This window comes from Rhinoraja longicauda, chromosome 34 (genome assembly GCF_053455715.1).
Source record: "Rhinoraja longicauda isolate Sanriku21f chromosome 34, sRhiLon1.1, whole genome shotgun sequence".
Classification (NCBI taxonomy): domain Eukaryota; kingdom Metazoa; phylum Chordata; class Chondrichthyes; order Rajiformes; family Arhynchobatidae; genus Rhinoraja; species Rhinoraja longicauda.
The window spans coordinates 12635451-12659615 of record NC_135986.1 but is presented as its reverse complement, the minus strand read 5'-3'; the positions used below and the strand labels follow the sequence as shown (position 1 = coordinate 12659615).

General features: G+C 46.8%; 2 protein-coding genes across 2 annotated transcripts; both read right to left on the bottom strand.

Annotated features, from left to right (window-relative positions):
* Positions 1-658: 658 nt before the first annotated feature.
* Positions 659-3008, bottom strand: LOC144609351 (histone H2B 1/2-like). Its single transcript, XM_078427784.1, has one exon. It carries the CDS (start codon positions 2993-2995, stop codon positions 2624-2626), a length of 372 nt encoding a protein of 123 aa, XP_078283910.1. The 5' UTR covers positions 2996-3008; the 3' UTR covers positions 659-2623.
* Positions 3009-8035: 5027 nt separating this feature from the next.
* LOC144609179 (histone H2B 1/2-like) lies at positions 8036-8433 on the bottom strand. Its single transcript, XM_078427598.1, has one exon. The coding sequence runs from the start codon at positions 8431-8433 to the stop codon at positions 8062-8064; it is 372 nt and encodes a 123-aa protein (XP_078283724.1). The 3' UTR covers positions 8036-8061.
* Between the last annotated feature and the right edge of the window lie 15732 nt (positions 8434-24165).

The following is a 24165-nucleotide window of genomic DNA, read 5'->3' as shown; positions in this document are numbered from 1 at the left end:
TCTCTATAGTCACTGTGCTACCTATTACGCTATTTCTATCTTCTACAGTTCTACTATATTCCTTTAATATTTTGCAATTTTATTTTTTATGTTATCCAATTATTCCAATTCTTGTTCTGCCCGTAAAGACCCCTACTCACTTAGGGCGGTATCCACAGATCATCTGATCCTGCCCGTACAGACCCCTAGAGTGGTATCCACAGGACGCCTTACCTTACCCGTGCAGATCCCTAGTTAACTAGAGCGGTACCCACAGGACGTCTCGTCCATTCAGTCCCCTATTCTCTTAGGGCGGTATCCACGAGAGTTTATTGACTTCACAAAATCTTACTCGACTATTATCCACTTACCCCACTGCGCAGCCTTCTCGAGCAATCCTCCGGGTCTCCTTTTTTTAAGAGTAATTTTGTGATAGGTTCTGTCGGATCGGAGAGGCCCTTGAGCACTGGGCGCTCCTGTGCCACCAGTGGTCCCCCGTTTTCAACAGGCTATAGTCCAAATAAAGCGGAAAACCGCCTACCTTTTTGCGGGTGGCCACCCTTTACCTGTTGAACTGGGGAGCCCCTGACGGGCCTCTTTCCGATCCTGCCGACTACGCCAATTTTGTCGTGGTTTTCTTTAGCTTCGAAATTAAGACAGACGACACGGAGAATTCTTCGAGAAATTAAAAGCCTTTATTTGCAAACAACGGCAGGAACAATCAGGAAGTCAACCGCCTGACTGCCCTGACTGTTCACTTAGTACATCGGGCAGACTACGTTTATAGGATTATTCCAAACCTTATCTTCTTTACATTACCTCATACCCACACTCCTGCTCTATAATAATTCATTTCTTTGCAGTCCTCCTGTCTGGTCAGCCACCATTAAATCCCATTTACTGCCTTAGCCTTATCTTAATACTCTTATCTCTTCACATTCTGCCACCCTTGTTTTCTATTCTAGTCCATCCATCCTCCCAAGACATATGTCTGTCTTCTCTTCTCTTGCCACCATTATCTTTCATCCAAATGTAACAAGGCAAAGAGATAATGGTATACAGGCAATCCCTAAGTCAAAGGTTACCAAAGTAGGAATGCCTAAGGATTAAGTCTAAGGACCAAATATGGAATAAGGGATCTAAGGACTGCTAACTGAGGAATAATGCCAGGCTAACTGAGGAATGCCTAAGAGTACACATGCTACACAGTTAACACTTGAATGTCTGAATAGTTACAATGTGTATGCTGCACAGTTACATTTGAATATCTGAATTTCGTGCACTATACAAAATATATACTCCCATACTGGCCGTCCGCAACGACGAGGAGCTCAACAAGCTGCTGGGAAGGGTGACTATCGCTCAGGGCGGGGTGCTACCCAATATCCAGGCCGTGCTGTTGCCCAAGAAAACCAGCGCGGCCACCAAGACCAAGTAACATGGCAAAACATTAATGTAAAGATCCAAAGGCTCTTTTCAGAGCCACCCACAGTGTCTGTCTAAGAGCCGAGTACCGGGTCACACAACCGTTCTGTATATCTACCGCAGACGAGTCTCCCCGTCTTGGTCTAAATCCCGCAGAGTAACGACTATATCCGCGCACGAAGAGCTCCGTCTCAAACCCGAAACTTTCCCAGTAAATGGCCTACCCCTTATTCTTTTCTCATCAGACTTTTTTTTAACCAGAAATAAGGAACCCCCACCTTCCCTTGTACTTCATGTATGAATGATGAAGCGCCTAATGTCATTGGTGAGGGGAGCGGCCCAGTCATGAGTGGCTTCGTGCACCAATGAACAGGCGGCAACAAGAGAAGCGCCGAAACCAACGGTCAGTCCCCAAAATGAGCTGAAGTTTGAAAAGTCCGCCAACATTTTTCATTCCGTAAAAATCTCAAAAAACAAACGTTATAACCTCGGATTCATCATTTGTTCCCGGTCAATTTACAATAGAAACGAAGTGTGAATTAATTCTCCGACATGAGAGATTCTGTGAATTTAATCTTTCATTTACATTAACTAGTAAAGGATCGGAAAAATGCGTTTCACTGAACATAACAGCGGGCGGGTTTCTGTGTAAACAGTATTGTTATAGTCGGTCATTGCTCACAAACTGCGGACAGACGCGAGACTACGGCGTTAAAAGTGGTTCTGGTTCTGTGAGGACTGAATGTCCTGAAATCAGTAAAAGACGGATTTTGGAAACTTACGACAGAAAATAGTTTCAGGAGTAGCCCATTCGACCCAGACCGCCATTCAATTTGATCAACCAAATTCAGTACCCTGTCCCGGCTTTTTCCCCATATCCCTTGATTCCCTCAGCCCCAAGCGCTAAATCCAACTCTCTCTAGAAAACATCTTTCTTGAATAGGCCTCCACTGCTTTCTGCACCAGAGAACCTGAGATACACAACTCTGGGTGAAAACGTTTTTCCTCATCTCAGTCGTAAATGGCCTACCCCTTATTCTCGAACCTACATGGCCGCAATTTAATTAACGTAAACATAATTTAAAACATTGCTGCCTAAACAAAAGTCCCAATACAATTTTGCAGCAATTCGATGCCAAAATAGCATAAGTCTTTCAGTGAAATTGTGGGCGGCTCTTAAAAGAGCCTTTTGGTTTACGTTTGTCAGCACTGAACATCTTTACTTGGAACTGGTGTACTTGGTCACCGCCTTTGTCCCTTCCGACACGGCGTGCTTGGCCAGTTCCCCCGGCAGCAGCAGGCGCACGGCGGTCTGGATCTCCCGGGAGCTGATGGTCGCCCGCTTGTTGTAATGAGCCAGGCGGGAAGCCTCGCCCGCGATGCGCTCGAAAATATCGTTGACGAACGAGTTCATGATGCTCATGGCCTTGGAGGAGATGCCGGTGTCGGGGTGAACCTGTTTCATCACTTTGTAGATGTAGATGGAGTAACTCTCCTTCCTGGACTTCCTGCGTTTCTTGCCCGCCTTTCCTGCAGGTTTGGACACGGTTTTCTTGGCGCCCTTCTTGGCTGCTTTCGGTGGATCAGGCATTTTGTCTCTCAGCTTGAGACAAACGAATGTCTGGAAGAGACACTGAGCGCGGTTTAAATAGGCTACCCCACCGCCCTATGCTAATGAGGGAATGGGGAAGGGGAGCATTGTCATTGGTCAGTTTGATTCAACTGTTTGATTGGACCACTGCAGCGACCAATCACAGCGCCTCGCTGCCACCAATCACAGAGCGCGCCCACTGCCCCGTGTCTGGTGACACTGACAGAACGGGGGAGGCGGAGTTGGGCGGAGCCCTCCCGCTGCTGAGAATCATCGATTCTCTCCTTGGAACAATGGAGGTTGCGAGGCAGTCACGCAGGGGCCAGGCTGGGGAAGGACAGCAGATGGGCTTTTCCTACAGGCCAGTTCCTGCGGGAACTCGACAACGTAATGCGTTGTGGGTGCTTCAACTGGAGTCTGTTCTTTAAAAAGGAAGGGTTGCTCATGTAAGAAAGAGATGAAGTGAAACTGAATCCACGGATGAGAGACTGAGGAGTCCCAACATCAGAGAGGTTAACAGTTACTAAGCTGGGAAACTACTAGTAACCCTGAGGATCTGCAGCACATACAACTGGGACTAGTGTAGCTGGGACATTGTTGGCCTGTGTGGGCAAGTTGGGCCGAAGGGCCTTTTTCCACACTGAATCACTCTTTGACTCCAGATTGAGTGGAGAGGAAAACCTGCCCTGGGAACTGCGGATTGGGCCAACCTTCTGTGCTGTCAATGTGCAGATGTTGACTGGATGCCTCCAAATAGTTTACGGGATTTAGAAGAACAAATATTGCACGAGATTGCAGGCAGCTGCAAGACTAATCGGGTTGCCATTTCTACGGGATTTTAACTTTCCTGATGTAGATAGACTGTCATAGTGCCAAGGGCTTTGATGGAGTGGAATAACTCAGATGTGTTGAGAATGTTTTCCTCTGGCAATATGTAGAGGCCCCTACAAGTGAGAGGGCAAAGATGGATCTACCCTTCAAAAATTGGAAAGAGCACGTGACTGAAGTGTCAGTGCGTGAGCCTTTTGGGATTAGTGACACTAGTTTTATGAGCTTTCAAATGATTATGGATAAATACTGTGGACCCACAAGTTAATATTCTGAATTGGGCAAGGCCTACTTCGATGGTATTGGACAGGAACTTGCTAACATTGATTGAGGTAGGTTTATGGGCCAAAGAACGTCTGGAATGTGGGATGCATTTAAAAGTGTGATGACAAGAACTCGGAGCATGCATGTTCCTGTTAGGGTGAGGGCAAAGCAGGTTGCAAGGATGCCTGGATGGCAAGAGAAATTCAGACTCTCATCTGGAAAAAGGAGGTGGCATTAGACAGGAAAAGGCAGCCATGATCCAAGTGTATCCCTGAAGGAGTTTTTGGATATAAGGAACATACTTAAGAAATTAGGAGGGCAAAAAGAGGGCAGCAGATAGCTCTGGCAGATAATATTATGGAAAATCCAGAGATTTTAAATATGCATTAAGAGAAATAGGGTCACTACACAGAGAATATGGTCCCTCAGAAACCAATGTTCTTTAATTTCTCTGTGGAGCCGCAGGAGATGGGCACGGTCCTCAATGAGTATTTCTCCTCCGTTTTTACCAAGGAGAAAGACCATGGGGAACTTGGGACAGGTAACAGTGATGTCTTGAGGTCACTCCATGTTACGATCAAGGAGAGGCTGGACGTCGTAATGCATATGAAAGTACATAAATTGCCTGGGCCCGATCAGATATATCCAGGTTACAGAAGAACTCGTGGCAGCTCTGGCTGATATATTAGTCATCATTAGAAATGGGTGAGATGCCATGAAGGTGGCTAATGTTCTGCTTCTATTTAAGAAGGGCTCCAAGGAGAAGCCTGGAAACTATAGACCAGTGAGCCTAACATCTGTGGTAGGCTCATTACTGGAAGGGATTCTGGCAGATAAGATATACTGTATATGCATTTACAATGATTGATCAAAGAGAGTCAGCATAGTTTTGTACTTGGGAGATCATGTCTTGTGAATCTGAGTTTTTTGAAGAAGTGATCAAAAAGGGCAAAATAGATGTTGCCTACATGGACTTCAACAAGGTATTTGATAAGTTCAGCCTGGTAGGCTGCTCTGGAAGGTTAGCTCGCATGGGATCCAGGGAGAGGTAGCTATCTGGATAGAGAGCTGCCTTGATGGAAGGAAGTAGAGGGTGAAGGTGAAATGTTGGGTTTTTTCAGATTGGAGGCTTGTGACTAGTAATGTGCTTCAGGGATCGGACTGAACTGATTTCTCTTTGTTGTTTACATGAACGATTTGGATGAGAATGCACAAGGCATGAAACTGGGTGATCTAATAGATAGCAAAGATAGTTATAAAAAATTACAGCAATATCTTGGTCATGAGCATTAGTCGGCAACCAATTACTCAATGGAGGTCATTGCAGATAATTGCAAAGTGTTGCATTTTGCAAAGTTAAACCAGAGTAAGAACTTTGCAGTGAATAGTAGGGCCTGGGTTGTGTAGCAGAGCAGAGTGATCCAGGAGTGTGGGTACATGGTTCCCTGAAACTGGCATCACAGATAGACGTGAAGAAGACGTTCGGTTCATTGGCTTTCATCTGTCAGGTAATTGGGTACAGAAGATAAACACAAAAAGCTGGAGTAACTCAGCGGGACAGGCAGCATCACTGGAGAGAAGGAATTGATGAGTTTTCGGGTCGAGACCCTTCTTCAGACTGGAAGTCGGGATGCTATTTTACTGTTGTACACAATGTTGATGAGCCCACAATTGGCGTATTACATTCAGTTTTGTCCACCCTGTCATAGAAAGAATGTCATTAAGCTGAAAAATGTGCAGAGAAGATTCACAAAATGTTGCCAGGTCTTGAGGACAGGCAGACTAGGTCTTTAATCCTTGGAGGATAGGAGACAGAGGGGTGATTCTTAGAGGGGTGTATAAAATCATGAGGGGAACAGATAAGTTGAATGAGCAGGGCCTTTACCCAGAGTAGGTGAATCAAGAACCGGGAGACGTAGGTCAAAGGTGCATGGGGAAAGATTTAATAGGATCCATAAGGGCACCATTTTCACGTAGAGGGTGGTGGGTATATGGAACGAGTTGGTAGATGAGGTAGTTTGAGGCAGGTACTAGAATAACATTTAAAGTAACTCATGCCTCAGGAATCTGAGTTTTTTTGAAGATATGACAAAAAGGTTGATGAGACGAGAGTGGTAGATATATATATGGATTTCAGCAAGGTATTCAACAAGGTTCAGCATGGTAGGCTGCTCTGGAAGGTTGGAGAGCATGGGATCCAAGGAGAGATAGCTGAATGTATAGAAAATTGACTTCACGTAAGGAAGCAGAGGGTGATGATGGAAGGATACTTTTTGAACTGCACACCTGTGACTACTGGTGTACCTCGGGGTTCGGTGCTGGGCCCATTGCTGTTTGTCATCTATATCAATGATTTGGATGAAAATGTATATGGCATGATTTGCAAGTATATGGATGACACAAATGTGGTGATATCTTGATCGGTTCGATAGGTGGGCTGAGGAATGTTTGATGGAATTTAATACAGAGAAATGTGAGGTGTTTGGGAAGTCTAACATGGGCAGGACCTACACAATGAATGGGAAGACTCTGTTGAGTGTTGTAGAGCAAAGGGATCTAAGAGTGCAGGTACATAATGCCTTAAATGTGGCGTCACAGGTAGATAGGATGGTCAAAAAGGCTCTTGGCATGTTGGTCTTCATCAGTCAGAGTATTGAGTATAGAAGTTGTGAGGTCACGTTGCAGTTATATAAGATGTTGCTGAGGCACATTTAGAGTATCGTGTTCAGTTTTGGGGACCATGTTATAGGAAAGATGTCAAGCTGGAAAGGGTGCAGAGTAGATTTATGAGGATGTTGCCAGGACCCGAGGTCTTAACAAAATCGTAACAGGAACAGATTGTGAAAATGCACAGGTAGTGTAAGAAAATAACTGCAGATGCTGGTGCAAATCAAAGGTATTTCTTTCACAAAATGCTTGAGTAACTCAGCAGTGCAGGCAGCATCTCAGGAGAGAAGGAATGGGTGACGTTTCGGGTCGAGACCCTTCTAAGTGTCTCGACCCGAAACGTCACCCATTCCTTCTCTCCTGAGATGCTGCCTGACCTGTTGAGTTACTCCAGCATTTTGTGAAAATGCACAGAGTTTCTTGCCCAAAGTAGGGGTATTGAGAACATGAGGATGGGTTTAAACACAGGGGGAAATGATTTACTACGAAGCTGAGGGGGAAACCTTTTTACACAGAGGATGGTGAGTGTATCGAATGAGCTGCCAGAAAAGGAAGCAGAGGCAGGTACTATTGCAACATTCAAGAAACATCTGGACAGGTACATGGAGAGGATAGGCTCAGAAACATATAGGTCAAACGCAGACAGGTGGGTCTAGTGTAGTTGGGACATGTTGGTGGTGTGGCGGAAGGGCCTATTTCCGCGTTGTATGACTGAGCGGGCGGGTTTCGGTGTAAACAGTATTGTTATGGTCGGTCACTGCTCACAAACTGCGGACGGACGCGACACTACGGCGTTAAAAGTGGTTCTGTGAGGACTGAATGTCCTAATCTCAGTAAGAGGGATTTTGGAAACTTAGACATAGAAAATAGTTTCAGGAGTATGCCATTCGGCCCTTCGACACAGACCACCATTCAATGTGATCATGGCTGATCATCCAAAATCAGTACCCTGTCCCGGCTTTTCCCCCCATATCCCTTGATTCCCTCAGCCCCAAGCGCTAAATCCAACTCTCTCTTGAAAACAGCTTTCTTGAATTGGCCTCCACTGCTTTCTGTGCCAGAGAACCTGAGATACACAACTCTGCGTGAAAATGTTTTTCCTCATCTCAGTCCTAAATGGCCCACCTCTTATTCTTGAAATATATGGCCGCAATTTAATTAACGTAAACATAACATTGCTGCCTAAACAAAAGTCCCAATACAAATTTGCAGCAATTCGATGGTGAAATAGCACAAGTCTTTCAGTGAAATTGTGCGCGGCTCTTAAAAGAGCCTTTGGGTTTTCGGTTTGTCGGCACTGAGGATCTTTACTTGGAACTGGTGTACTTGGTCACTGCCTTTGTCCCTTCCGACACGGCGTGCTTGGCCAGCTCCCCGGGCAGCAGCAGGCGCACGGCGGTCTGGATCTCCCGGGAGCTGATGGTCGCCCGCTTGTTGTAATGAGCCAGGCGGGAAGCCTCGCTCGCGATGCGCTCGAAAATATCGTTGACGAACGAGTTCATGATGCCCATGGCCTTGGAGGAGATGCCGGTGTCGGGGTGAACCTGTTTCATCACTTTGTAGATGTAGATGGCGTAACTTTCCTTCCTCGACTTCCTACGTTTCTTGCCGGCCTTGCCTGCAGGTTTGGACACGGCTTTCTTGGCGCCCTTCTTGGCCGCTTTCGGTGGGTCAGGCATTTCGTCTATCGGCCACAAACACACGAATGTCTGGAACAAGCTCTGAGCGCGTATTAAATGGGGCGGCACGGTAGCGCAGCGGTAGAGTTGCTGCTTTACAGCGAATGCAGCGCCGGAGACTCAGGTTCGATCCTGACTACGGGTGCTGCACTGTAAGGAGTTTGTACGTTCTCCCCGTGACCTGCGTGGGTTTTCTCCGAGATCTTCGGTTTCCTCCCACACTCCAAAGACGTACAGGTATGTAGGTTAATTGGCTGGGTAAATGTAAAAATTGTCCCTAGTGGGTATAGGATAGTGTTAATGTACGGGGATCGCTGGGCGGCGCGGACTTGGAGTGCCGAAAAGGCCTGTTTCCGGCTGTATATATATGATATGATATGATAAATAGGCTGCCCCACCGTCCTATGCTAATGAGGGAATGGGGAAGGCGAGCACTGTCATTGATCAGTTTGATTCAACTGTTTGATTGGACCACTGAAGCGACCAATCACAGCGCCTCGCTGCCACCAATCACAGAGCGCGCCCACTGCCCCGTGTCTGGTGACACTGACAGGGCGGGGGAGGCGGAGTTGGGCGGAGCCGCTGCTGAGAATCATCGCTTCTCTCCTTGGAACAATGGAGGTTGCGAGGCAGTCACGCAGGGGCCAGGCTGGGGAAGGACGGCAGATGGGCTTTTCCCACAGGCCAGTTCCTGTCGGACTCGACAAACTGCCGGATTCAAGTCACGGTCTCAGTTCCACAAAAGGACAGCCGTCACCACATACAATACACATGGTTCAAGGTGAAGGGGAAAGATTTAATAGGAATCTGAGGGGTAACTTTTTCACATAAAGGGTGGTGGATGGATGAAACAAGCTGCCAGATTAGGTAGTTGAGGCTGGGACTATCCCAACGTTTAAGAAACAGTTCGACAGATACAGCTTTGGAGAGAAAGCGCAGGCAGCTGCGACATGTTGGCAAGTTGGGCTGAAGGGCCTGTTTCCACACTGTATCACTCTGTGACTGACTGAGCAGAGAGACAAACAGCTCTACAGCTGACAGACATGGATAGTCTGGATTCCAGTCTGGTTCCCCGAAATTCACACTCAATCCTTGTCCATGCGAGTATGAGGGGAAGGGGTGGGGGACATAATTGAAACTTACAGAATAGCCATCACCGCCATTCAATGTGATCATGGCAGATCATTCACAATCAGTACCCCGTTCCTGCCTTCTCCCCATACCGCTATTCTTAAGAGCTCTATCTAGCTCTCTTGAATGCATTCAGAGAATTGGCCTCCACTGCCTTCTGAGGCAGTGAATTCCACAGATTCACAACTCTCTGACTGAAAAAGTTTTTCCTCATCTCAGTTCTAAATGGCCTACCCCTTATTCTTAAACTGTGGCCCCTTGTTCTGGACTACCCCAACATTGGGAACATGTTTCCTGCCTCTAACGTGTCCAACCCCTTAATAATCTTATACGTTTCGATAAAATCCCCTGTCATCCCTCTAAATTCCAGTGTATACAAGCCTCGTCGCTCCAGTCTTTCAACATATGACAGCCCAGCCATTCCGGGAATTAACCTAGTAAACCTACGCTGCATGCCCTCAATAGCAAGAATATCCTTCTTCAAATTTGGAGACCAAAATTGCACACAGTACTCCAGGTGCGGTCTCACTAGGGCCCTGTACAACTGCAGAAGGACCTCTTTGCTCCTATACTCAACTCCTCTTGTTATGAAGGCCAACATTCCATTGGCTTTCTTCACCGCCTGCTGTACCTACATGCTTCCTTTCAGTGACTGATGCACCAGGACACCCAGATCTCGTTGTACGTCCCCTTTTCCTAACTTGACACCATTCAGATAATACTCTGCCTTCCTATTCTTACCACCAAAGTGGATAACCTCACACTTATCCACATTAAACTGCATCCGCCATGCATCCGCCCACTCACATAACCTGTCCAAGTCACCCTGCAACCTCATAGCATCTTCCTCACAGTTCACATTACCACCCAGCTTTGTATCATCTGCAAATTTGCTAATGGTACTTTTAATCCCTTCATCCAAGTCATTAATGTATTTTGTAAATAGCTGCCGTCCCAGCACCGAGCCTTGCGGTACCCCACTAGTTACTGCCTGCCATTCTGAAAGGGACCCATTTATCCCCACTCTTTGCTTTCTGTCTGTCAACCAATTTTCTATCCATGTCAGCACCCTACCTCCAATACCATGTGCTCTAATTTTGCCCACTAATCTCCTATGTGGAACCTTGTCAAAGGCTTTCTGAAAGTCAAGGTACACTACATCCACCAGCTCTCCACTGTCAATTTTGCTAGTTACATCCTCAAAGTATTCCAGAAGATTAGTCAAGCATGATTTCCCCTTCATAAATGCATGCTGACTCGCAACGATCCTGTTACTACTATCCAAATGCTCCGCAATTTCGTCTTCCCGTAATCCAAATGCTCCGTAATTTCCCGTTTTCTCTCTCCCTCCTTTCTTAAAAAGTGGGACAACATTAGCTACCCTCCAATCCACAGGAACCGATCCTGAATCTATAGAACAATTCCTAGCACTACCTCCTTAAGTACTCTGGGATGCAGGCCATCAGGCCCTGGGGATTTATCAGCCTTCAGTCCCATCAGTCTACCCAACACCATTTCCTGCTTAATGTGGATTTCCTTCAGTTCCTCCGTCACCCTTGGATCTCTGGCCACTAGAACATCTGGGAGATTGCTTGTATCTTCCTTAGTGAAGACAGATCCGACACTAGTGTCTGGAGATCTTCTCGGGAAGAACCCCATGGTGGAATAAATCTGATGTGCTAATCCAGTATCACGTGTGATTATTCAGAATGAAGGTAAAGAACTTGATTTAACATTTTAGTGGCAGCGGTGGGATAATGCCTTGAAATTGGGAATAAGAATTACTGAAGGGGGAGTGGCTAAATCAGCCGGAGTGTTAAAGAAGGAATGTGCTCATGAGAAACGTTTGAGACAGAAGTCCAATGGCTGGCTTTCCCCGAACGAAGGGAGACTGTTTTTGTTTTCCAGATTTGGATGAATGGAATCACAGAATTTCCTGAAGTTCCTAACTCCCCCATATGTTGTCAGGATGGCAAACTGCTTTGATCAGCAGCTTTGATCATTCTGCTCAGCCAGCTGAACTAGTTGTCCTAATACAACAGAGCAGATTTCCGTTATGAAATGATCTGCCCACACAACAGGTCAAACACCGGTGGATGTAGGGAACCGTTTAGGAAGCTAGAGAGGTATCCCGGGGACAGCGGGTGGTTGTGCCTAAAATGATGGGCCAGACTGAAAGCTCAAATAAAAGCAAGTCTCCCTCGGAAAGGAATGCCAACCATCCAAGACGTCATTAAATTACAGGAGGACGCTCCTGACCGGGATAAGGTACTGTGGAAACAGCTCGGGTGCACAGTTGATTGTGAATCTAAACTGTGGATCATCCCTGCTGGACAGGCTTGTATGTCAGATGATTTAGCAATGTGGGTTATTGAATATATATACTTTGCAACTCATTGTGGTGCTAAAGCAACCAGTGATATGCTCCTAGCCACATGCTGGCATCCACGGTTACAATCTCTGGCTCAAGGTATTAGCAATTGTTCCCTGATTTGTCCGCAACATTATCATGGAAAGGGTGTACCTTGTGAGATGGGTAAAACACCATTGTCCGTGGGTCCCTTTGAGACCCTCCAGATGGACTACAGTGAGCTGGAGAGATGTCAGTGTTATAAATATGTATTAGTTATTGTAGATGAGTTTAGTAAATGGATTGAGGCTCATCTGACAAGGGATAACAAAGCCTCTACTGTTGTGAAGTGTTAATGAGATTATTCCCAGGTATGGAATTCCAAACCGATTACGTTCAGACAACGGCTCTTATTTCATGGGTCAAATAAACAAGGAATTCTGTACCCAGATGGGCATCCAGTAATAGTTGCATTGTGCCTACAGACCTCAGACTGCCAGACTAGTTGAAAGGGTTAATCAGACCTTAAAAGTAAATTGGCCAACTACAGGCTGAAATGGGAATTACATGGGTCAAATTACTTCCCGTAGCCCTGTTCCAGATACGTATCACCCCGGCTGGGGAAGCACGGCTGAGTCCTGCTGAAATTATATACGGATCTCGCTGGGACCATCTCCAACAACTAAGTGGCTGTGGTCTGACCGGGACCTTGATGGGAGTAAAAGTGCACTATCAGATCCTTTGTGTCTGGACTCCTGAAAAAGGTTCCTGGGAACACAGTGGTCACATAGAAGCCAATAAGCCAGTAAGAAGGTTTTATGAATTGGAGACTTTAAATTGAGTAACCCGTCTCAGGGAGGATGGGGTCTGTAGAAATATTTTATGAATTGGTCAGTGTGTTAACCTAGTTTCCCTCCTGGGGGGGAAAGGGGGGATATGTGTTACTTAGACCCTGGAAAAACGTACATATTACACACAGTTATCAGCTTGTAACTAAGAGATTAGGAGACGAAGGATGGTCAGCGTGGGGGAAGCATGGAATGTAAAAGCCGAAGGCAAAGCAAGTTTATTTATATAGCACATTCCAACAACAAGGCAATTTAAAGTGTTTTACATAAAGCATTAAAGTGCAGGAAGCTGAAATAGAATAAGACAGGTATAAAATACCAGAATAAAGGTTACAGTGCAATGTAAGAATGAATAATTATTTGATTTAATAAGAGGAAGCGTCAAAACAGAAGTCTTCAGCCTCGATTTAAAGGAATTGAGTGTTGCAGCGAACCTGCAGTTTTCTTGGAGTTTGTTCCATATATGTGGATGGTTTATAGTGTAGCAGAAGAAGGAGGGGGAGGGGGAGGGGGGAGGGAGAGGGAGGGAGGGAGGGGGAGGGAGAGGGGGGGGAGGGAGAGGGAGGGAGGGAGGGAGGGGGGAGGAGGGGGAGAGGGGGTGGGAGAGGGAGGGGGAGTGGGAGAGGGAGGGGGAGGGAGGGGGGGGAGGGGGGGGAGGGAGGGAGGGGGAGGGGGGAGGGGGGAGGGAGGGAGGGGGAGGGAGGAGGGGGGAGGGAGGGGGGGAGGGAGGGAGGGAGGGAGGGAGAGGGGGGGGAGGAGGGGGAGAGGGAGAGGGAGAGGGAGGGAGAGGGCGCCGTCTGTATGGAGTTTGTACATTCTCCCCGTGAAACTGAGTGGGTTTTCTCCGACATCTTCGGCTTCCTCCCACACTCCAAAGACGTTCAGGTATGTAGGTTAATTGGCTGGGTAAATGTAAAAATTGTCCCTAGTGGGTGTAGGATAGTGTTAATGTACGGGGATCGCTGGGCGGCACAGACTTGAAGGGCCGAAAAGGCCTGTTTCCGGCTGTATATATATGATATATGATATGATATGATATGATAACATCATCTTCACAGTTCACACTGCCACCCAGCTTTGTGTCATCCGCAAACTTGCTGGTGTTGCTTCTAATTCCCTCTTCCAAATCATTAATATTGGATGCTATGAGGATCCAGGGTGGTAGTAAGAACAGGAAGGCAGATTATTATCTGAATGGTGTCGTTAGGAAATGGGGAAGTACAAAGAGATCTGGGTGTCCTTGTTCATCAGTCACTTAAAGGTGGCTTGCAGGTACAGCAGGCAGTGAGGAAAGCTCCACAAGCATGCTGGTTTTTATGACAAGAGGAGTTGAGTATCGGAGCAAAGAGGTCCTTCTGCAGTTCTACAGGGCCCTAGTGAGATAGCACCTGGAGTACTGTGTGCAGTTTTGGTCTACAAATTTGCGGCTGGACATTCTTCCTATTGAGGGAGTGGAGCATAGGTTCACCAGGTTAATTCCCGGAATGGCGGGACTGTCTTATGTTGAAAGACTGGAGCGACTAGGCTTGTATACACTGGAATTTAGAAGGATGAGAGGGGATCTTGTTGAAACATATAAGGTTATTAAGGGATTGGACACGCTAGAGGCAGGAAACATGTTCCCAATGTTCGGAGAGTCCAGAACCAGGGGCCACAGTTTAAGAATAAGGGGTAGGCCATTTAGAACGGAGATGAGGAAAAGCTTTTTCACTCAGAGAGTTGTAAATCTGTGGAATTCTCTGCCTCAGAAGGCAGTGGAGGCCAATTTTCTGGATGCTTTCAAGAGAGAGCTTGACAGACCTCTTAATGGTACAGGAGTCAGGGGGTATGGGGAGAGGGCAGGAACGGGGTACTGATTGTGAATGTCAGCCATGGTCACATTGAATGGCGGTGCTGGCCCGAAGGGCCGAATGGCCTACTGCAGCACCTATTGTCTATTGAATATGCCTTCCTGCATATGTGGAGACTGGATCATTGGATCACTGTCAGAGGGGGATACAGTTTTGTAAGGTCTGGAAAGTGTGGGCAATGTGGAACTGAGACAGGAGTTGAGTCGGGGGACAGATCAGCCATCATCACAATGAATGGTGGGGCCGGCTTGAGGGGCCAGGGAGCCAACTCCTGCTCCCGTTATCTTGTGTTTTTCTGAGTGTGGTTCTCATCTGTAACTCCCTGCCGCCAGGGGTAGTGGAAACAACCAGTCAAGCCTTTCAGAAGGAAATTGTACAGGTCCTTCAGGGAAATAACCTGCAGACTCATAGACAATAGGTGCAGGAGGAGGCCATTCGGCCCTTCGAGCCAGCACCGCCATTCAATGTGATCATGGCTGATTATTCTCAATCAGTACCCCATTCCTGCCTTCTCCCCATACCCCCTGACTCCGCTATCCTTAAGAGCTCTATCCAGCTCTCTCTTGAATGCATTCAGAGAATTGGCCTCCTCCTGCACCTGGGAGGGGCAGTTGAAGTGCTCAGTGCTCAGCCACCGGGAGATCAGGTTGGTTAAGCGAAGGTGTTGAGCAAAGGTTGAGCGAAGGTGTTGAGCGAAACGATTACATTGGAGAGAAGATTCACCGCAATGTTGCCTGGGGTGGAATGTTTCAGTTATGAGGGGAGACAGGACACCTCTAGAGGATCACCCCTCATCCTCCTGTGCTCCAGTGAACAGAGACCCAGGCTACTCAACTTCTGCCTCTAGCTCAGACCTTCGAGTCCTAGCACCAGGACTTCTGAAATTCTTCTCTTCATTCTGACCTCTGAAAACCTTCTCTGTACCCTTTCCAATGACAAAATCTTTCCTGTTACATAGTGCCCAGAGCTGAACACCATACTGGAAAAGTGGCCAAACCAATGTTTTATAAAAATGCAACATGACCTCATGACCTCTCTGCCCTCAGCAGGTAGACACAAGAACTGGAGTAAGTCAGCAGATCAGGCAGCATTTCTGGAGAAAAGGAATAGGTGACCGTTTTGGGTCGAGACCCTTCTTCATATTGAGAGTCAGGGAAAGGGGAAACAAGAAAAATAGTACTTAACACTGACTGATGAAGGCAAATATGCCAAAAGCCTTTTTGACCATCCTATCTGAATGAAGCGTTGTATCACACAGCCATTGCATTTGACGCTCCCTAAATAAAGTTTTGATGGGCATGCCCTATCTTTGTGCTGTGTTTTAAAGTTTTCTTTAATGGAAGGTCCAAGTAACATCTCGAAGAACAAAGGGTTCAGTGAGACAAGCTCAGAGCTGAGGGCTCAGGCCACTGAGTATATTCTCTCCACCCCCCCCCCCCCCCTCCCCCCCCCCCCCCCCCCCCCCCCCCCCCCCCCCCCCCCGAACCACCATCATCATGACCTATGCAAATCCCACCTTCATGCATTATTCCGTATCCCTTTGTGCACTGGTTATTCAAGTACATGGCCTGGTATGTCTTTAATCTTGTTTCTGTTTCTACCCCACCACCTCCTCTAACAACTCATTACAGATATCAACGACCCTGTGTGAAGCGTTTACACCTCAAATCACCTTAGATTATGTACCCTCTCACCTTAAACCTACGCTCTCCAATTAAGCACTCCTACCATGGGTAACAGATTCTAGCTATCCCCCATCTATGCCACTCAGAATGTTATGCACCCCTAACATGTCATCTCTCACCCTCCTCACTCCTGACAGAGCAGCTACCCAATCTCACCTGCGGGTCCACCGAATCGAGGCAACATTCTTGCAATAATTTCTGCGCACTATCTGGCTGAAGCAAATCTTTCCTGTGGTGTGTCAACCAGAACTGCTTGCAATACTCTCAAATCAACAGTTTGTACAACTGATGTCCATCTCTTGTACTCAAAGCCTCAGCTGATGCCATAGGCCTTCTTCATTCTCCCTAACTGTGTTGCCACTTTCAGGCAACTGTGTAGATTTAAAATATTTTTTTTTAGAAAAAATAGGCCCACCGAGTCCGCGCCGCCCAGCGATCCCCGCACATTAACACTATCCTACACACACTAGGGACAATTTTTACATTTCCCAGCCAATTAACCTACATACCTGTACGTCTTTGGAGTGTGGGAGGAAGCCGAAGATGTCGGAGAAAACCCACTCAGTTTCACGGGGAGAATGTACAAACTCCATACAGACGGCGCCCGGAGTCAGGATCGAACCTGAGCCTCAGGCGCTGCATTCGCTGTAAGGCAGCAACTCTACCGCTGCGCCACCTGGTATCCCAAGGTCAATTTACTCAGCAACACTTTTACAAGACCAAACCATTGACTGTAAATCCCCTGCCCTGATATCACAACCAAACATGCATCAATTTGCACTTGTCCGTGTCTACTTCATTTCATTGTCTACTTTCCCAATTGATCTAAATCCTGTCATAAACAACCTTTCCCCTGTACACTGTACCACCATTGTGTGTCACCTGCAAGCTTACCAATGATATTCCTGTACATTCTCACAAAATGACTCATATCTATGACAACGAATAGAGGAACCAGCAACATCACTGGGCAGAAACCTCCAGTCTGAAATGGGAAAGAATGCAAGGATGCTAAAGAGGCCGCAGATGGAGGAGGATGGACACAGCACCAGAGGGACAGAGCAACAGAGAGAGTGAGTGAGAGTCAGGATCAAGGAGGAATAGGACCACGAAGATGAGAATGCTAAAACTGATGCAAGGACCCAGTGGATAAGGTACGAACACAAACTCACTGTTCACTGCCCAGCAGGCAGGAAGATGTCACAGTGGAGGAGCAGTCAGACGCACAAGATTCAACCAGTCAGGTACCAGATCCACCTGGGAACGACAAAGAGCAAGGACCAGCTCAGTTAATACAATCGCCACCTTCCCCATCTCTCCAAGTCAGTCTTGGGACCTCACCCCCTCACCTCCTGGCCGATACCTCCGGCCACACCAACATCTCCCCGCCGGGGGGAAGGAAGCCTCACCTCCATCCCCGGGCCCAGGCCGCTCCCCCTCCGTGGGCCTCGCCGCCGCCCCGCGCTTGGACCGGCCGGTTGCCAAGGCAACGACGTCACTGACGTTACGTGATCTCTGTGACGTCTGCGCCGTTGTTCTGTGAGGTTGCCCCGCGTCATGTGACAGGGGCGGCCACAGCCCGGGGCAGAGGGAGCTGTCAATCACAGGAGTCAACACTGACGGAAAATTACATTAAATAATAAAAATAAATATGGAATGAAGAGTCCAGGAGGCTGGAAGGTAATTAGATCGTATGCCTTCCTGCCACGATTATAAAGGACACAAAGTGCTGGAGCAACTCAGCATGTCAGGCAGCATCTGTGGAGAACATGAACAGGTGATGTTTTCAGTCTGGAACCCTTTTGCAGTTTGATTGTAGGTGGGAGAGAGAAAGCTGGGAGACAGAGGCAGCACAAAGCGTGGCAGATACTAGGTGGATACACGCCAGGGTAGTTTTGAGAGACGGATGGTTGGAACACTTTGGTAATGGAAGAAGGCCAGAATAGAAAGGTCAGTATGGGAAGGAAGAAGAGTTAAAACGGTTAGCAATGGGGACAGGTAGTAGGCCATGGTGGAGGGAGTCCAAAGGTTCAGTGAAACGGTTGGCGAGTCTACACTTGGTTTGCCGAGGTACAGGGGGCCACAAATACCAGGCAGCGAACTAAAGGCCAAAGAACATGACAACAGTAGGGGGAAAAAACACAGATGATGGTGTAAATTGAAGGTAGACACAAAATGCTGGAGTAACTCAACGACTCAGGCAGCAGCTCGGGAGAGAAGGAATGGATGACGTTTCGGGTCGAGACCCTTCTTCAGACTGACGTTGGGAGTGGGCCAGAGAGAGGTACAATGTAGTCAGAAATAGTAAGACTGGTAGGAGAACTGGGAAGGGGAGGGGATGAAGAGAGAGGGAAAGCAAGGGCTACTTGAAGTTAGAGAAGTCAATGTTCATACCACTGGGGTGTAAACCACCCAAGTGAAATATGAGATGCTGTTCCTCCAATTTGCAATGGGTCTCATTCTGGAAATGGAGGAGAACAAGGACAGAAAGGTCAGTGTGGGAATAGGAGTGGATACAATAGGTGAGGTTGGAGGTGGTGCAAGTGAACCTCTGCCTCACCAGAAATGACTGTCGGGGTTTTTGGATGGAGTCAAGGGGGGAAGTATAGGGACAGGTTGTGGCGCGTCGATAGAGGCCCGAAAGAAAGGCAAGGAGCCAGGTATTTCAGGGGCGTTATGTTTTATTATACCTCGGTTATCAGACGGGTCGAGTCTGCCGGAATGGCTTCACGCCCAAAACCTTGTCCTTATATACATGGTACCGGACCGCCCCCCTGGACTGGTCCATTCCCGTGCCGAGGGGTCGGTAGTAGTATGCCCGACCCTTGGGAGCCGCCACAGGACCCCCCCCCCCAGAACCGGAGGCACGAAACACACTGGTGGTCGCACAACCCGACCGGACCGCGTACGGTAGTAGTATGGCCCGACCCTTGGGAGCCGCCACAAGGTGTTGCATCTCCTGCAGTTGCAGGGGAAAGTACCCGGGGAGGGGATGGTTTGGGTGGGAAGGGACGAGTTGACCAGGGAGTTGCGCAGGGAATCTCTGCGGAAAGCAGAAATGGGTGGAGATGGGAAGATGTGGCCAGTAGTAGTATCCCGTTGGAGGTGTCGAAAATGTCGGAGAATCATGATCAGCCATGATCACATTGAATGTCGGTGCTGGCTCGAAGGGCTGAATGGCCTACTCCTGCAACTTTTGTCTATTGTCTATGTCATAGAGTAGATGGCAGCCAATATCCCCTGTGATGGAGATAGGGAGATCAGGAAAGGGAGTGAGGTGTCAAAGATAGTGCATCAATTTGAGGACAGGGTGGAATTGGTCATAAAGCTAATGAAATCAACATTTTCTGCACAGATGCAGGAGACAGCTGCGATGCAGTCATCAATGTAGTGCCAAGGGCTTTGATGGAGTGGAATAAGTCAGATGTGTTCTGAATGGTTTCCTCTGGCAATATGTAGAGGCCCCTACAAGTGAGAGGGCAAAGATGGATCTACTCTTCAGAAATTGGGAACAGCACGTGACTGAAGTGTCAGTGGGTGAGCCTTTTGGGATTAGTGACATTAGTTTTATGAGCTTTCAAATGACTATGGATAAAGACTGTGGACCCACAAGTTAATATTCTAAATTGGGCAAGGCCTACTTCGATGGTATTAGACAGGAACTTGCTAACATTGATTGAGGTAGGTTTATGGGCCAAAGAACGTCTGGAATGTGGGATGCATTTAAACGTGTGATGACAAGAACTCAGAGCATGCATGTTCCTGTTAGGGTGAAGGCAAAGCAGGTTGCAAGGATGCCTGGATGGCAAGAGAAATTCAGACTCTCATCTGGAAAAAGGAGGTGGCATTGGACAGGAAAAGGCAGCCGTGATCAAGTGTATCCCTGAAGGGGTTTTTGGATATAAGGAACATACGTAAGAAATTAGGAGGGCAAAAAGAGGGCAGCAGATAGCTCTGGCAGATTATATTAGGGAAAATCCAGAGATTTTAAATATGCATAAGAGAAATAGGGTCACTACACATAGAATATGGTCCCTCAGAAACCAATGTTCTTTAATTTCTGTGTGGAGCCGCAGGAGATGGGCACGGTCCTCAATGAGTATTTCTCCTCCGTTTTTACCAAGGGGAAAACTTGCGACAGGGGGAACTTGGGACAGGAACAGTGATGTCTTAAGGTCACTCCATGTTACGATCAAGGAGAGGCTGGACGTCGTAATACATATGAAAGTACATAAATTGCCTGGGCCCAATCAGATATATCCAAGTTATCCAGATATATCCGGTAATTAACCTAGTAAACCTACGCTGCACGCCCTCAATAGGAAGAATATCCTTCCTCAAATTTGGAGACCAAAACTGCACACAGTACTCCAGGTGCGGTCTCACTATGGCCCTGTACAACTGCAGAAGGACGTCTTTGCTCCTATACTCAAGTCCTCTTGTTATGAAGGCCAACATTCCATTGGCTTTCTTCACTGCCTGCTGTACCTGCATGCTTCCTTTCAGTGACTGATGCACCAGGACACCCAGATCTCGTTGTACGTCCCCTTTTCCTAACTTGACACCATTCAGATAATAACATATAACATAACATATAACAACTACAGCATGGAAACAGGCCTGTCCGGCCCTACCAGTCCACGCCGACCATTCTCCCTGACCTAGTCTCATCTACCTGCACTCAGACCATAACCCTCCAATCCCCTCCTATCCATATACCTATCCAATTTACTCTTAAATAATAAAATCGAGCCAGCCTCCACCACTTCCACCGGAAGCCCATTCCATACAGCCACAACCCTCTGAGTAAAGAAGTTCCCCCTCATGTTACCCCTAAACCTTTGTCCCTCAATACTTTGCCTTCCTATTCTTACCACCAAAGTGGATAACCTCCTGTCTAATCCACATTAAACTGCATCTGCCATGCATCCGCCCACTCACACAACCTGTCCAAGTTACCCTGCAACCTCATGGCATCTTCCTCACAGTTCACACTATCACTCAGCTTTGTATCATCTACAAATTTGCTAATGGTATTTTTAATCCCTTCATCCAAGTCATTAATGTATATTGTAAATAGCTGCGGTCCCAGTACCGAGCCTTGCGGTACCCCACTAGTTACTGCCTGCCATTCTGAAATGTTGGTGGTGATGGTGAAAAGTTGGGTTTTTCCAGATTGGAGGCTTGTGACTAGTAGTGTGCTTCAGGGATCTGACTGAACTGATTTCTCTTTGTGGTGTACATAAACGATTTGGGTGAGAATGTACAAGGCATGAAACAGGGTGATCTAATAGATAGCAAAGATAATTATAAAAAATTACAGCAATATCTTGATCATGAGCATAAGTCGGCTAACAATTACTCAATGGAAGTCATTGCAGATAAGTGCAAATTGTTGCATTTTGCAAAGTTAAACCAGAGTAAGAACTTTGCAGTGAATAGTGGGGCCTGGGTTGTGTAGCGGAGCAGAGTGATCCAGGTGTGTGGGAACATGGTTCCCTGAAACTGGCATCACAGATAGATAGGGTGGTCAAGAAGACATTCGGTTCATTGCCCTTCATCTGTCAAGGAATTGGGCACAGAAGATAGACACAAAAAGCTGGAGTAACTCAGCGGGACAGGCAGCATCCCTGGAGAGAAGGAATGGGTAACGTTTCGGGTCGAGTCCCTTCTTCAGACTGGAAGTCGGGATGCTATTTTACAGTTGTACACAATATTGATGAGCCCACAATTGGAGTATTACATTCAGTTTTGTCCACCCTGTCATAGGAAGGATGTCATTAAGCTGAAAAATGTGCAGAGAAGATTCACAAAATGTTGCCAGGTCTTGAGGACAGGCAGACTAGGACTTTAATCCTTGGAGGATAGGAGACTGAGGGGTGATTCATAGAGGGGTGTATAAAATCATGAAGGGAACAGATAAATTGAATGAGCAGGGCTTTTACCCAGAGTAGGTGAATGAAGAACCGGAATACGTAGGTCAAAGGTGCATGGGGAAAGATTTAATAGGAACCATAAGGGTACCATTTTCATGTAGAGGGTGGTGGGTATATGGAACGAGCTGGTATGGAACGGCACAGATCTACTTGCACTTTATTCTGTTTTGAAACGGTTCTAATTTGTTTCATTGGGTTGTTTAAATTAATACTGACTAGCTAATTAATTTATTGCATCGTATGGGAGGCGCATTCCCAATCTCGTTGTACCCCTGTACAATGACAATAAAGATATATTGTATTGTATGGGGTAGTTTGAGGCAGGTACTAGAATAACATTTAAAATAATTCATGCCTCAGGAATCTGAGTTTTTTTAAGATATGACAAAAAGGTTGATGAGAGGAGAGTGGTAGATGTTGTATACATGGATTTCAGTAAGGCATTCAACAAGGTTCAGCATGGTAGGCTGCTCTGGAAGGTTGGAGAGCATGGGATCCTAGGCTCTCCTAGGATCCCATAGCTAAATGTATAGAAAATTGACTTCACGGAAGGAAGCAGAGGGTGATGATGGAAGGATACTTTTTGAATTGCACACCTAAGACTACTGGTGTACCTCACGAGGACGGGTTTAAACACAGGGGAAAATGATTTACTAGGAAGCTGAGGGGGAACCTTTTTACACAGAGGGTGGTGGGTGTGTCGAATGAGCTGCCAGAAAAGGAAGCTGAGGCAGGTACTATTGCAACGTTCAAGAAATATCTGGACAGGTACATGGAGAGGATAGACTCAGAAGCATATAGGCCAAACGCAGACAGGTGGGTCTAGTGTAGTTGGGACATGTTGATGGTATGGCGGAAGGGCCTATTTCCGCGTTGTATGACTCTATGTAAAAATCTGAACTTTTCTCTGATCGAATTGTAGTCACTGGTCCCAAAAGGCTATCCCACAAACACTTCATACTAAATATTACCTTCATCGCCTATTCTGCCATAATATTGACTGCTCTCAATATACTTCCATTGATTGCCCCGTTCCTTCGTCCTCCTGTCTTTCTCCTCAGTAAAAACAGAGTAGAAATATGAATTGAAGACCTTGCCTGTAGCTCCATGCAGAGTTGACCACTTTGATTCCAGAGTGATACCACTCTCTCTAGTTACACTTTTCCCCACATGTATCTATAAAATCTCTTGGGATTAACCTTCATGTTATCTCCTGGCCCCTTGTTGCCCTTGGCTGTTGTTGCGTTACCCTCAAACAACCTACTCCAAACAACTTGAGGAAGGCCTTCAAAGTTGGCCTTGTCCAAATTTAGAATTTTTAACTTGTGGGCCCTTTCTGTCCCTATCGATAACAATCGTAAATATAAATCAAATAGTGGTCACTGGTCCCAAAAGGCTCTTCCACGAACACTTCATTCACTTGCTCTTCCCAATTTCCCAAGACTAGATCAACTGTTGCCCTCTCACGTGTGGGCCCCTCTACATATTGCTGGAGAACTCTCCTGAACACATTTGAGAAATTGCACCCCATCTTAACCGTTCACACTATGATTTCCCCAGTCAATATTGGGAATCTATGATTTTCCCAGTGAATTTGGGGCTCTTTTAAGAGTCTCCCAGTACCCCAGAGTTGTACCAATGTTACGGCACAGCTTTAATGCAACTGTTTAGACCCACCCACAGCCTGATGCCTTCACACAAAGATCGACCTCGAACATATTCTTTCAATCGGGTTGTATCGATAGATTAGCAGTGCAAAAAATGGAAGATACTGTAATTAATTCCGCAACATCTCTTGTGGCGACATTCACGGAGTGTGTTTTGCATGTGGGTCGGAATCGATCGATACGTGAAATCCATGTTCACACACAGATTGAAATGGATTTTCTTTTGTCCGATTATTAAATATGTTTGTTTGGCTGACTTTTCCAA

Excerpts from the sequence above, each read along its gene's own strand:
- LOC144609351 (XM_078427784.1), bottom strand. The coding sequence starts at position 2,995 with ATGCCTGATCCACCGAAAGCAGCCAAGAAGGGCGCCAAGAAAACCGTG.
- LOC144609179 (XM_078427598.1), bottom strand. The coding sequence starts at position 8,433 with ATGCCTGACCCACCGAAAGCGGCCAAGAAGGGCGCCAAGAAAGCCGTG.